Below are 15345 nucleotides of genomic sequence, written 5' to 3' on the forward strand. Positions count from 1 at the left end.
CAGTTTACCTTTTCCTACACATGTCCAACAAGAACACGTTAAGCCCAGTTTCTTTTTCTTGCATCAGTTTCAGTATATTTTGTACACATAAACAGTTTTCAGACCTATATGGATTTGGAGCATCAACAGGGACCATAAAGCTGTTGCCAAAGTTTTCATAACCATGCCCTGCATAATATAATAACCCTGGAAAGGAAAAAAAAAAGAGATAAAAATTAATTCTAAATTGCACTCTGAACACACATGTAGCACTCTTCGGAAAAAAAAGACTTTGTTTTCAAGTTAATGCAAGCTTATTTAAGAGATATCCAATTATAAACACAGTCCATGTTAACTAAATTTGTACAGAAAATTATTTTGACAACAGTCTTCAAGTATTGCACTTAAACCAACACCGAGATGCTGTCCTAAAGTGTATTTTAATTCATAAAAATAATATATTTGTAAACAATGGTATAACATGGAATCCAATTTTATCTCATGATGTACAACAAAGAAAAAGGCTAAAGACTTCTTTGTTGACTCCTGTGTTTCCTCCATGAGATCAGGAGACCAAGAGCTCCCGCAAGGCAGGATTGGTATTATATTTATCTGTGTATTCCTGGCACACAGCAGGACTTAGTAAATTTTTAACAGATGGACAAATAAACACAGTTCAGACGAGTAGCAACGGCCATATCCAGAACAAGAAATTCCACAGTCATTTCCACAGAATGTTAGTAAGGGCTATAAAAATATAAATGTAGCTTTCTCTAAGCAGAGAAGGGAAATCTGTTTTCATGATTATTTTTTCTTTTTCTTAAGAGATATAATTATCATCTAATTTTCCATCTAGAGTTTCTTGAATTAATAATCTAAAATTTGGGTTCCTTTTAGTGTTCCACAGATGAGTCATTATTTCTTTGCTGAGAAATGATAATATAAAACGTGTACCAAACAACTCTGAAGATATTCTTGAAAAGAAGTTTATTTTGGTTATACAACGACTCCCCCAAGACATCAATATGGGCTTCCTTATAACAATATTTGATAGAAATACTTGTGAAGACATCCTCCCCTGAGCATGCAGTTTCTAAGGCCCACTGATGCTCTCTCAGCATTCTGGGTATGATGACTTCTATGGGACCCTATCTTTAACAGTATAAAGGCACTGAGACAGGGAACAACAGAAAAACTAATCCTTTTTATCTACAGGCCCAATTCCTAGCAAAGAACGGGGCTTTGAACACTAAAACAATGTGTTTCATTCGGCCTACTTTACTTGAACTCCTACTAAAATGGGAAACATGGTTCTTTCTTATGTAACATTTCAGGTAACAAATGACAAAATGGGCGCATTCATTTATTCAGTGTGGGTTTATTCTATCCTGTCTGTGCCCTGAATGAAACCATGTAGGCACTGAAAGAAATAAAAAAAAAAAGGAAGACAAAGTTCCTGGCCCAGGGAGCCTGCAACTCATTCAGTCCTGCTCCTGTTGTTAGTCAAAGAACAAAGAAAGTCAGCACATAATGAAATGCCATAAATTATGTGGTTAAGGAAACCCTGCCTGATAGGAGCAGGGTGCAGAGGGGAGGCAGGGTGAGGTGAGGCAGCGGTGGGTGGCCTTGAGAGCCCGAGTGCAATCTAGAAGGGGAGAGAGAAGAGTGAGGTTCATTAGGGGCAGGGACGGCGGAAACAAACAAGGTGAGGACCCGGAATGGCCGCTCACAGAAAGGAGACCAGCCTGGCCAAGAATCCAGGTATTGCTGTAAATGGAAGTGAGACCGCACTGATAGGGAGCATTTTGAAAATCACGACACAGGGAGTGGATTTAAGTCACTAAGCAATGAAGATCAAGTGAGAAGACAACCTGAAGAATAAGGGAGAATATTTGCAAATCATGTATCTAAAAGGATAACTTGTGTCTAGAATATGTAAAGAACTCTTCAATTTGACCATAAAAAGACAAATACCCCCATTAAAAAAATGGGCAGAGGACCTGAATAAACATTTCTCCAAAGAGGATATACAAATGCAAACAAGTACATGAAAAGCAAAACAAAACGATGAGACACCGCTTTGCACTTACTAAGGTGGTTATAATAAAAACAGGCAATAACAAGTGCTGGCAAAGATGTAGAAAAAGTGGAAACCTCATTTATTTCTGGTGGGAATGTACAACAGTGCATGCACTTTGGGAAGAGGTGAGGCAGTTCCTCCAAAAATTAAACTCAGAATTATCCTATGACCCAGCCAATGCAAGTGCAATCCAAGGTACATATACCCAAGAGAACCAAAAATGTGTGTCCACACAAGAACGTGTACACGAGTGTTCGCAGCAGTGTTATTCACAAGATCCACACAGTTTAAGCCACCGACATGTCCGTCTGCTGATGAGTGACGTGGTACGCCCATACAGCGGGTGATTATCCAGCCACAAATATCACACAACAACACGGATGAACCCTGAAAACATCATGGCATGTAAAAAAAGCCAGACACAAAAGGACATGTATGGAATGATCCCATCCTATGAACCGTCTCAAAGAGGTGAATCCATAAAGCTAGGAAAGTGGATGTGCTGTTGCCAGGGGTGTGGGATAAGGAGGAATGAAGAGTGACACTAATGGACATGGAGCTTCTTTTTGGGATGATGGAAACGTTCTGCACTTAGGTGACTGATGCACAGCTCTGTGAATATATACTAAAAGCCGCTGAACTGTATACTTCAAAAGAGTAAAATTTATAATTCTTTATCAAGTGCAGGTACCCCTTGCTCTTGAAGTTTGCATCAGACCACTTTGCTTTTATGAAAGACCTACATTAGTATCCACTATTTTTTCTTTTTTTTTTTTAAAGATTTTATTTATTTATTTGACAGACAGAGATCACAAGTAGGCAGAGAGGCAGACAGAGAGAGAGAGAGAGAGAGAAGCAGGCTTCCCGCTGAGCAGAGAGCCCAATACGGGGCTTGATCCCAGGACCCTGGGATCATGACCTGAGCTGAAGGCAGAGGCTTTAACCCACTGAGCCACCCAGGCACCTCTACTGTCCACTTTTGTTCTTCAAAAGAAACCCAAAGAGGATTTCTGCTTTGACGAGAAAAGGCAAAAAGTGAAAACAGCGCGGAGTGTGTCTGCGGCTGGCACGAGCCCTGGAGGGGCAGCGCGGCCCCCTTCCCCGGGAACCACACCGGGCAGCTCAGCAGCAGCACCAGTGCTGTGAGCTGTGTCTGTGGGCCTCTGGGCTTCGCCTCCCTTTGGTGCGCGCATCTGTTAGCAAGATGTATCCTTCAGTAGTAAAGAAGCCTGTTTGGGTCTGGGGACGCTCAGGCACATGGTAAGTGCTTCTTCCCCGCAGGCTGCCAGAGGAGCGCTCTGCGTGCTTGGAGCGGGGGACCTGCGTACAACATGGACGCTCCTCCCCATCAGTCTGTTCACAGCTTCTGAAAGCCAGCTCTGCTGATTTCTAACCTTCATGACCCTGCTCCGGTGACTATCTCCTTCCTGTCCACCCAGATCATGACAAGTCCTCTAGGGTTTTTTCAGGCTCAGAACACTCGGCAGGCTCTCACCCAGTTTCTGGCTTTCTGACACACGGCAGGCTCGCCCCGCTCTGAAGCCCTGCAGCACCCCTCGGGGACACCCTACAGTTCTTTGTAGGTTTCATTTCTTGTCTAAAAATCGCAATAGACATTAATTGTACACACTGGTAGAGATTTTTCATGGTTTTGAAAGCACCTTCATATACATGAACTGATTTTAATCTACATAGCAACCTTTAAATAATTTATATCCTTATTATATTCTTGAGAAAATTAAAAAGATCAAATGACTTGCTTAAAATCATATAGGTGGTAGGCATCTGGACTCTAAAAAGGCATTTTTTTCTCATTATATTAAGTGCCTTCTAACTTTGAGACTATAAATATATTAAGGGACTTCTAATTTTGAGAATATAAATCATGTTCTTTATTTTCTGTATCTCCTTCAACACCTAGCATACTTCTTTATCTGGGCTATGGATATAATAAGAAACTCAGTACATGCTTTTTGAATGCATTAAATTAACAGTGCAAACCAATCAGGACAGAGGTAGATGTGGAGAACGTTCCATAAAAGTCTGATTTTCAGTAGAAATGGCACCATTTCTACAACCAGTATTACTAGCCAGCCAGCCAGAGGGCTTGGGGATTGCCCCTGCTGTATCATGTAATGCATCTGTCTCTAATAAGGCTTATAACTTGGGAGAAGGACCAACTTCAAGGGAAGGTTCGGCCTCCAGTGACCAGGGAAACCTACGTGTGGTCTGTTATTTCAGTGCCATATGTCCTGCTCTGCAATCACCAAAACTAAGGCACTTAGAACAAAATACCTTTTGTGCTCCCCAAAATGATTTATGAAAAGTGTAAGCATTTTGTATCAAAGTCTATATCCAAATTACATTGTGGGAGATTAAACATTTTTATGTAAAATAAACTAGCCCAAATCATGGTATTTTAAGAATTGCATCTGTAAGTACTTATTAATTTAATCGACTATCCCATTACTCAAGGATAGAGGCACAGAATAGGTATCTTTGTAAATGACAAAAAATTCAATGTGTTTCAAAACACTATCCTATCAATTAGACCCTTAGGGAATTTTATTTCTGGGGAACATGATTTCTAAGAATATAGTTCATTACAGCTATGCATTCTTGTCCATAGAGAAAAGAACCGCTTCAGTGAAGGCTGTCCCACTGTGCACTGAGCACCGTGCTCTGACCATGACCGCGGCCACCGCAGCAACCTACATGGCTCCTCCCCTGTTCACACAAAAGTGTTTTAACTATACGGTTATCATCTCCTATGATCCTATGACACATCTCTCATGACCAGGGAGGTAATATTACCGTCCCCCTTTTGCAGACGGGAACACTGTAAACAGACACTGATGAATAGTGACAGGGCCAGAATCTGGACGCCGGCCGGGCTGTGCTCCCACTGCACTGTCTCGTGGTAACTACCGCTGCCTTTCCAGTAACTTTACTCTCAGAAAATACAAACCGTCCGTGTCCTGGTTATTCATGCCTCACTATTACGATCATCTTAAAATCTCCATTAAAAAAAAAAAAAAAAAAGGAATCTGAGGCTGAACCTTAATATGTAACAACATGGAAGCCGGGTTTCTCCAGCTGAGGCCTGATGTGGAATGCCACCGGGTTCAAATCTCCACATAGAGTGAAGGAAAGTGGAATTCAGGAAATTACAACAATATTGGGACAGGCACCGGGATAATTATTTTATCTTATTTATTCGACAATCACCTCATTGTTAGTTTACCACTTCATAAGTCTTTTTAGGCTTATGAAAGTGAACTAACTTGGTTCTAGTTACACACCGGTCAGCAGAAAGGCCAGAGTGTCGGACCTGGGTGAGCTTACTTGAGGCCCTCCTGCTTTGCCACTCAGCTCCGCTGAGCCGAACGACTTCTCTAGAGTAAGGCAGGCTTTGGCCGTATTCTGACCAGGCTCTTCCACAAAAGCGCGGCGAAGCTGCTGCAATCGATGAGGGTAGAAAGGCACAGGGTAGGGGAGATACCGAGCCAAACAGCTACTCCCTACCACAGTTACATATGGCAACTGGAAATCTTTATCTCCATTTGTCTGCAAGGACACATGGCAGAAATCCGTTATTCCTGCTCTTAGTGTGTTTTTAAAGTTTATATCTGTTTTAAAAGTGAATTAGCTATTTTCTGTTCTGTTGCAGTTTTTGCTTCTTTTACAAACCCGCGGGCAACAGGATATAAAAGGGCATAAACCTGAGTGTATATACTTTCCTTCTCGGCAGTTGTTCCTGCCGGATTTGCTACACTCTGTCTCGGCCCCCTCCCCCACGGGATACAAGCCGTGACCTGGGGCCGGACTGGAGGTGAAGGTGCAGGAGGAGGGCCACCCCGTGAGCCTCTACCCCACTCACATTTCATGCAGATGTGCCTGATGTTTAGCATATTCACAATACTTGAAAACATAATGCAGTCACTCTGTTAAGACACCAATCAGTAAGATTTAAAAGCCACCTAGCTTTTGGGATGCCTGGGTGGCTCCGTCAGTTAAGCATCCAACTCTTGGTTTCAGCTTTGGTCCTGATCTCAGGGTCGTTGAGATCGAGGCTTACACCAGGTTCTGTGCTCAGCACGGAGTCTGCTGAAGAATCTCTCTCCCTTTCCCCCTTCCCCCGCATTACCTCCCTTAAATAAATAAATAAATCCTTATCAACTACTTTACCAACCTAAACCCTAAGTTGCTTAATATTTTTCCCTTTTGTCTCATTCCTTTCAGTGATGCTTTAGAAGCCTTTCCTGGTACTTTCTAAACGGAGGTAAATTAAATGCAATAAAAAGAATCAAAACACTACCTTTTTAAAAAAATATTTTATTTATTTATTTGACAGAGAGGGATCACAAGTTGGCAGAGAGGAAGGCAGAGAGAGGGGGGTAGGCAGGCTCCCCACTGAGCAGAGAGCCCGATGTGGGGCTCCGTTGCAGGACCCTGAGATCATGACCTGAGCTGAAGGCAGAGGCTTAACCACTGAGCCACCCAGGCGCCCCTCAAAACACCATCTTAATCTAGACTAAAAACATATTAAGCAATTGCCAAGAAGGCACATTTGTACAGTATATTCTACCATATTTTCATAAGAAAAATGAATGTCCTCACCCAGAACTACCACTCTACACACTCATAAACAAGGTTATGTTATTATAACATCAACCTAAGAGTTGAAATCCCAAATTTGAGATATTTACTTTGTTTTTTCATTTGTGTTACAGCTGTAATCCTATTATTTTATTTAAGAGGAAACTCATTTAAATAAGATTTTAAGATTCTCCCCATCCCATATATAATGACATGCTGAATCTTGGGGAAAGAAAAGTTTTTTCTTCCATTAAAAATTCTCCTTTGAGACCCATTAGCAATTCCACCAAGCCCACTTCATCATATCAGTCTAACTATAAATGAAGGGTTAAACTTAGAAATTATTGGGGTGCCTGGGCGGCTCAGTGGGTTGAACTACTGCCTTCAGCTCAGGTCGTGATCCTGGAATCTTGGGATCGAGCCCCACATCGGGCTCCCAGCTCTGTGGGGCGTCTGCTTCTCCCTCTGACCTTCTCCTCTCTCATGCTCTCTCTCAAGTAAACAAATAAAATCTTTAAAAAAAAAAACAACTTAGAAATTATTGAAGTAAAATAATTTGAAAGACATAGAAGCTAAACTGATACTTCAACACCAGCATGCCTAACAACAGGCCCGGGGATGCCACCTGGCTGGCAGTCACATGTGACGAAACAGTATCACCGCACGCACAGCCTGGGGGATAACCGCTCCGCGAAGCCCGCCGGCTGGCCTTCCGTGTGTGCTTCTACCCATTACAAGAAGTAACTTACCAAAGAAATCACTTACTACTGACAGCATATTCTGTCTCTTTAAAAAATCTGTACTGTATTTGTGGTGTTCTTCACATTTAAATGAGAGAATGAGTAAAATGATTACAAATTTACCATTAGAATTTCTGTGGGGGCCCACCTCTATGTTTGTATAGAGCTTTCGTTCACAAATTGCTTTCATATGCTTCATTCACCAATATATTCTTGCTAAATTCTAGTTCCTGCTAAAGGACTAGAAAATACTAGGCAATAGTTAGAAGAAGATTAAAACATACAGAATGTACACTTGCTTCCCTCTGTACTACACACACACACAGAGCAGGACGATACATATACTTGTATACGATGTGCTATTTGGTCATTGAGCTTCACTGTACTTCAGCTCTTATCAATAAAACACAAAATCAATTAAGACAGGAAAAAATTCTAGTAAGAACAATATTGTTTTGATAAAATAAGCGACATGAAAGTTAGGACACTGAGCTAATTGTTCACATGGAACTTCAGAATGAAGATTAAATCCATCATTTTCACAATTTCAGTTGTAAAATTAATTCACAATTCATTCACATACTTCAGCTGGATGTGTTTACCACACCTTTCTCTGATTTTTGTCTCTTAACCTAACTTGTACAGTAACGAGTGGATAATTATAAAAACCAAGATTATAAATATCTTACCATATACTCCTTTGTCTAAAAGTAGTAAAAATTCATCCACAGCATTTCGCATCTCATACTCAGTGAGATCCAACAGTGAAACAACTTTGAAATCTAGTTGTCTTAACAAGTTGGTCAATTCATATACATCCACCAATGGCGCTTTAAGCTTGGGGTGTTCCCAGTAATTCATATTTCCTATCAAAAGAGCAACCTTGTCCTTTGCTGTTTAAAAAAAAAAAAAAAAAGAAGAAGAGGGGTATTTAGAGGAGGATATAAAGATTAAAATAAAACCTATGGAAATGGTATAAATATAATAAAACAAATGCTTTACAAATAAGATCTCATTTTTTTCCAATTTATTTATTTTCAGAAAAACAGTATTCTAAGATCTCATTCTTAATTTCATCCTAGAACTATCACTTTATTTAGCAGACCACTTTATATAGTATATAGTATATATACTATATATAGACCACTTCCTGTAGTATACTGAGGAACACAGGTTGATAAATCAAACAAATGAAACTTATCAATGCTTTCGAGAACCAGGCAAAGGATATTTATGACTCATGTGAACCCTAATGGTAACAAATATTAAATTTATACTTTTATTGAGTTACAACAAAAGAAAAGGATATTCAACTAGATTTTTAGAGCAAATTTAAACAAGCAATGTTAGTAACTGGGTTCCCATCAAATTAGGTTCTGTTTTACTGACCGTGGAAGATGTTAAAACCAAAAGAATTACCAAAAAGAGGAACAGGACAAATTCTCGTCAGAGCAAGTAAGGGGAAAACCAAAGAGGAGAGAAAAGCAGGGACTTAACAAGAACTCTATCTGTACTTTGTCAGTTGATGTGCTATCTCCTTTCGGCTTCTTTAAAAAAAAAAAAAAAAAATCCCCTGATCTTAGGGATATGTGAAGACCTTTTGTATGAATATCTTAATAGTTTATTTTCTGACCTTAGTGCAGAGACGTTGCTCAAAGACGTACCCTCATACAAGGCATTTCCGTTTCTTAGGGCCAAACAGACCCAAACCGATGCCTTAGAAAGTGCCAGCTAGCTTTACCACTTATAGAGCGTGGTAGAGGGCAGGTCCCCACAACCACAGCTTTGCTAGTCTGGGGTTAGTGTATAGAGATTGGAGATCCAGCCACACGGGGAGGAACAGCGGAGGGCCACAGCGGGGACAGGCAGCACAGGTTCTGGTGTGAACCACGCAGAAGGCTATAGGGGAGCAGGTGACAGGCCATCACCAAACCGGCTGAGGAACCGCCGACCAGGGCTGGGTGACCAACCTCTGTCACTTAATGCTGCTCAGTAGTTTCTTTATAAATTATCATGAAGACTACTCTCGTGACTGAAACAGGCATAAATAATCCCGTTGCTGACTTGATGTCTGCAATATGGAATCGAATTTCAGATTTCAGATGTTAAACTGAAATTTAACATCTTTAAATTAAACTGATCTCTTTGGTGAAATTTCTTTCCACAGAAGACTTAAGTCTAGTGTTAAGCCAGGTCTGGAGAAAAACCTGTGCCAACTCTAAAATGGGGCTCTCAGAGTGAAAGAATACCTGCTCTGTGAAAAGCCTCAATCCTTTCTTGTCGTGGTATCTTTATTCTACATTCACAGTCTTAGAGGCTTCTTGCAAGTTGCTTATTCTAATGAGTAAACATATTTTAGAAAAAAAAATGAAATGATACTTGAACATTTCTAATTCTGTAAAAGTCACTTCAAGGCCCACATGAATGATCATCTTTTCTCTAAAAGAAAAGGTCAATTATCAAGACTATTTTAAACACAAAAATTCAGACATAAAGCTTCTACTGAACTGCCTTCAGTTCTAAAAATCAATGGAAAAGTTGAGGACACTCAGGATAGAATTCAAGAGGAGGCAGTATGAAACAACATTGCCTTTTTAAGAAAATTTCTTCTTAAATAAACTAGATCTGTGCTCTTCGACCAAAGTACCTACCGCATGGCAAACTTAGCTGACTAATCCACAGAAAAAAAAATTCTCAGTAGGATCAGAATGTAGGCCCGTCCATACAGTGACAGATTCGGCACAATGTACCTCAGACTGAGGAAAGTAAGAGAATGTGTGTCTCTGCCTCACACAAATCATGAGGTTCCCAAAGTTATGCAGGCAGTAAAGTGTTTGTAAATCAGAGAGGATTTTTTAAAAAATTAAAAAAAAAATTTTTTTTTAAAGATTTTATTTATTTATTTGACAGAGAGAGATCACAAGCAGACAGAGGCAGGCAGAGAGAGAGAGAGAGGGAAGCAGGCTCCCTGCTGAGCAGAGAGCCCGATGCGGGCCTCGATCCCAGGACCCTGAGATCAGGACCTGAGCCCAAGGTAGCGGCTTAACCCACTGAGCCACCCAGGCGCCCAGAGAGGGTTTTTTTAATGGAATATTATAATTTAATTCTAATATCTGTCCTAGACTAAGTTTTACTGGCAAAAACAAATTATAAGAAATACAACAGAAAAAAAATCACTGACATCTAGGGGAAAAGACCAGTTTTCAAACTATGCATGTTTTTGCTAATGTCAATTCTTTATTCATGGATTTAGTCATCTGTTTAGAAAGAACAGTCGGTACAGTTTACAGAAGGCCAGGGTTCAACAATTCAAGAACTATGTGGCTCAAAATATGTGTAGCAGCAGTGGCCAGTGCTTTTTAAAAAAATTTTCCCCAATGACAGATAACAGCCAATTCCTAAAATGTCTTAGAGCATTTTCTTGAGTGTAATGGTAATAAAGATGATGGGTAAGCAATCTTACCTTGCCCAATCTGCTTGTGAACAGTTCCTGAACGACAGGCCAACTGGGGTGCATTTGGAATAGAGATGCAGACCAAAGTGGTCAACGTAAGAGACGACAAAGACCCATTCCAGGAATTGGTTGTAGAGAGGAAAAGGAAAAGCCAGACTTTAGAGATACCACAGAGAAAGAAGCGGTAAAATGCGAAGTGGGGGAGATAAGGGCAAGGAATCAAAGACAATTTCAAAATAGCAACTACATAAGCAATTCGTGATGGCTTGCAAGTGATAAAATAGATGGAAGAAATCTTCTGAAGAAAAAAAAACACTTACTGTAAGAGCCACCCACAACTTCTTGAACACAAACCATTTATTGGAAAAAGGAAACAAAAATGCCAGTTGATTAAGCAACAGAATAATAAAACCACTTCAGAAAGATATTTTAACTACATGATCCTAGGCATCTTCCAAAGCTTAATGCAATGTATTCTGCAAAAACCGATATAATGCTACAGTATTAATTCCACCTGTAATTATGTGTGTTACTCATCCCCTCTCTCATCCAAAATAAAGAATATTCTTAACTACCTGGAAAGGAACCTGGTGCAGATTAAGTGCTATTTAGGTATTTGTTAAGTAAAAAAAAACCTGTTGACTATCAAAAATTGAGTATTAGCATCGAATCTGATGGAATATATAGTTCTTGTTGGTCTGCACAAAATCTTTTTAATCTCTACATCCTACAAAGTAAAGTCCAAGCCCACCTCTCCAGATGTGGTAGAAGGCAGCGATCTCCAAGGAGCCACGCTATCCTTCCTTGCTCTCAAGGGTACAGACCCACACCCCAGCTCCTGCCCTGAATCTGGGCTGCCCTGTGACTGATTTTCTCTGAACAACACAGTTTGGTATGACACCTGCCAGTTCGTCTAAACCTTAGGAAATCTGGACGACTCCCACTTTTGAGGCCCAGACACTATGTCAAGAAAAAAATTCAGGTACATGGCAAGACCACGCAGGTAAGGAGGGGAGGATGGGGAAGGGGAGGGAAAGTGAAGTAGGCCTAAGGTTGTTCAATGAACGGGAAGAAGAGGAGTACAAGCCCCTTTTAAGGGGGTAACCACTGTTTAGCACAGCTACCCCTCAAAAGCTACCACTTTTCAAAAGAACCTAGCAATCTAAATTTTGATATAACACCTGGTTAGTGATGACTGATTCTGCTAAAAAATACTACATGGACTGCCCTTCCTACCCCACCACCCCCACACACATAAAGGTTACCCAGTTTGTGCCCGCTTCTCTGTGGCCTGTGGTAATCTCATGTACGCCACCGCTTGGTTTGAATTTCCATCTCTGTGCTTAGGAGGCTCATAACTCTACTGCTAGCCCTAGCCCTGGCCACCCCCTTCAAGCTCCAGATCCATGTCCATAACTGCCCACTGTACATCCAGATCCATGTCCATAACTGCCCACTGCCCACCTCGATGTGCTCAAATACCTCATGCAGGTTAGGTCCTAAACGGATAGTCATCTAGCCTCTGAATCTTGCTTTCCATTCTGTATTCTCGAACTCGGTGAGCTCTTGTTGTCCACCTAGTGGGCCAACCAGCAATCCGAGCAGGCCTGCTGATTCCTCTCTACTTTTTATGCCCTATAGCAAGGTAATGAGAACAGCTTACTGATTCCATTGCCTAAAGGTCTTCTGAGTCGGCTCTGTCTTCTGCGTTCGCATTGGTACTATCCTAGTTTGGATTCCCATGATTTCTTACCTAGACTACTGCAGCAGTCTCTGAATTTTTCTCCTAACCAAAACATCGTCTCCCTCCAGTTTACTTTCTCCGGCCATACAAGACTGGCCTTTCAGAGACAAATCACAGGCCTTGATCCACAAGTTTCCTTCTAGTGGCCTGCATGAGAAACGGGCTCCTCGAAGGCTGGCGTCCTCCGCCTTCTCTCCCACTTTCTCTTTGTGCTCCACGATCGTGTGTGACTTGCAGTTCCCACAAGACAGTACCCTGGCTCACTCTCTACAATGCTGTGACTGCGATGTCATGCTTCCTGTCTGGAAGGTCCTTCTAGTCATCATTTTCTTTCAGATCTTTTAAGTAATCTCTAAACACAAGGTGGGGCTTGAACTCATAACCCCGAGATCAAGAGTCGCAAGCTCCACTGATGAGCCAGCCAGGTGACCCTCTACTTTTCATTAAGCTGCTAGCATTGCAACCTCTCTGCGGCTTCTCCCACCTCTAACCTCACTAAGAGATAGCATTAACTGCTTCTGTGTAACATGTAAGTTTCCTGTTTACCTAGTTGTATGCATGCTGCCAAAACAAAATCATTCCAAAGAAGTTGATGAGGTCCCAGAAACTGAATTCATCATCTTTTTCAGCTCCCTGTTTACAACTTCTTTTACAAATATCCAAAATAAAACATTTGGTCTCACTGTCATTTAAATATTTATAACATCAAATTAAAATGTCTTGAATCTCTTCATGACCATCATAAAAGCATTATAATGTCGCATTTAGACTATTTTATTTTCCTTATTCATTTATTTTTTAAAAGGATTTTATTTATTCGACAGAGAGAGACAGAAAGAGAGGGAACACAAGCAAGATAAATAGGAGAGGGAGAAGCACGCTTTCCGCTGAGCAGGGACCCTGATGTGGGGCTCAATGCCAGGACCCTGGGATCATGACCTGAGCCAACGGCAGATGCTTAATGACTTGACTGAGTCACCCAGCAGCTCCTATTTACTTACTTTAAAAAAATTTTTATTTATTCATTTTGGGGGGTGGGCACCTGGGAGGCTCAGTTGTTGAGCAGCTGTCCAGCTCTGGTCATGATCCCAGGGTCCTGGCATCAAGCCCTGCATCGGTCTCCCTGCTCAGCAGAAAGCCTGCTTTTCCCTCTCCCTCTGCTTGCTGCTCTGTCTACTTGTGCTCTCTCTCTCTATCTCTCTGTTAAATAAATAAATAAATAAATAAATAAATAAAATCCTGAGAGACAGAGGGAGAAAGCTTGCAAGTCGGTGGGGAGGGCAGAAGGAAAGGAGAGGGAGAATCTCAAGCAGACTCTGTGAGTCACAACCTAAGCTGAAACCGGGAGTTGGACGGCCAACTGAATGAGCCACCCAGGCGCCCCTATTTTGACCAAGCATTTAATTAATTTATTTGTTAAGTAGGCGTGGGGCCCAATGGGGCATGGGGTTTGAACTCTTAACCCTGAGATTGAGCCCTCAGCTAAAATCAAGAGTCACACACTTAACTGACGAATAAGCCACCCAGGCAGCCTTTGACCAAGCATTTCAAAGCTCTACTCACCCAAAGGCTGATCAGCTGTTTGCTCTTTATTGTCTACAAAAACATAAAAATATAAAAAAGATAAGGTGTTACTGTCCATGATACAAATATCTGCAGGGTTAAAGACACAAGGAAACAATAAACAATAACATCAGCAGCATCAAAAGGCAGAATGTGGTTTCCTAACAGCTAACTAGTAATTTTAGTATTTTCAGATTTTTTTCTTTTTAAAGATTTATTTATTTATTTATTTGACAGACAGAGATTACAAGTAGGCAGAGAGGCAGGCAGAGAGAGAGGAGGAAGCAGGCTCCCTGCTGAGCAGAGAGCCCGATGTGGGACTCGATCCCAGGACCCTAGGACCATGACCTGAGCTGAAGGCAGAGGCTTTAACCCACTGAGCCACCCAGGCACCCCAGTATTTTCAGATTCTTGATAAACATACCTGGATGGACAGAGTAGAATCAGGACAGGGGAATGTTTTCAGAAATTAATGACCACAGCTCGGGTAGTAATCCTTAATATGCTAGGGAGAACTCAGTCTGGAAATGGTGGGTGGTGGTATTAAGCAGTGGCAGGAATGCCTAGCAGTTGCTAAAGGCTTACCTGGTACTATTCTATGCACTTCGAATATAATGGGCTTAAGTAAGCCTCACCTTGTCTATAAGGTACACACTTCCTCCACTATATAGACAAGGACTCTCAGGTACAGAGGGATTGAGTCATTTGCTCGCAGTAACGGAGCTAGTCTCACTCCACAGTCCATGTTCTTTGCCATCTACATACATAAAATGAAAAACCTCCCATCCTGAGGACCATGCAGAAAAAAAGATGCAGGAAAAGATGGGAGTTGAGTCAGTAGTGTGTCTTCTATTATAGACAGGGTAACTCTTTTTGCATTTTAATAATATATTTAATTATAGTCTATTAAAAGTTCGTTTAAAAAATTCTTTTTTCCAAAGACTTAGTGTTGGGGGCATCTCTTGATTCCTGTTGTATAAGGATATAATGAAAGTGGGGGCCAGGAAAATCTTAGAAGCTTAGTGGTGGTTTCTTGCAGAAGTTTTCCTGATAGTTTTCACAATGTTCGCTGTACAGCAAGAAATAAGAGAACAACTTAGGAAAGGAGGATTCTAACTAGACTAAGAGAAATAGCTAGCTACATCACTGCATGGGTCTGGATGTCTGAAGCATACGTCCCCATGAG

At 41.2% G+C, this 15345-nt stretch overlaps 1 protein-coding gene across 2 annotated transcripts in view; it reads right to left on the minus strand.

Moving 5' to 3' along the window:
• Nucleotides 1-15345, minus strand: part of MALT1 (MALT1 paracaspase) — a 60510-nt gene that overhangs the window by 12352 nt on the left and 32813 nt on the right. For both annotated transcript variants that reach the window (XM_044242893.1, XM_044242892.1), the window contains 3 exons: nucleotides 14160-14192; nucleotides 8088-8291; nucleotides 9-186 (listed from right to left, as the gene is read on the minus strand). In XM_044242893.1, coding sequence (XP_044098828.1) covers nucleotides 9-186; nucleotides 8088-8291; nucleotides 14160-14192 — 415 coding nt within the window. The remainder of the gene's footprint in view (nucleotides 1-8; nucleotides 187-8087; nucleotides 8292-14159; nucleotides 14193-15345) is intronic.

The sequence above is a fragment of the Neovison vison genome, chromosome 3 (genome assembly GCF_020171115.1).
Source record: "Neovison vison isolate M4711 chromosome 3, ASM_NN_V1, whole genome shotgun sequence".
NCBI lineage: Eukaryota > Metazoa > Chordata > Mammalia > Carnivora > Mustelidae > Neogale > Neogale vison.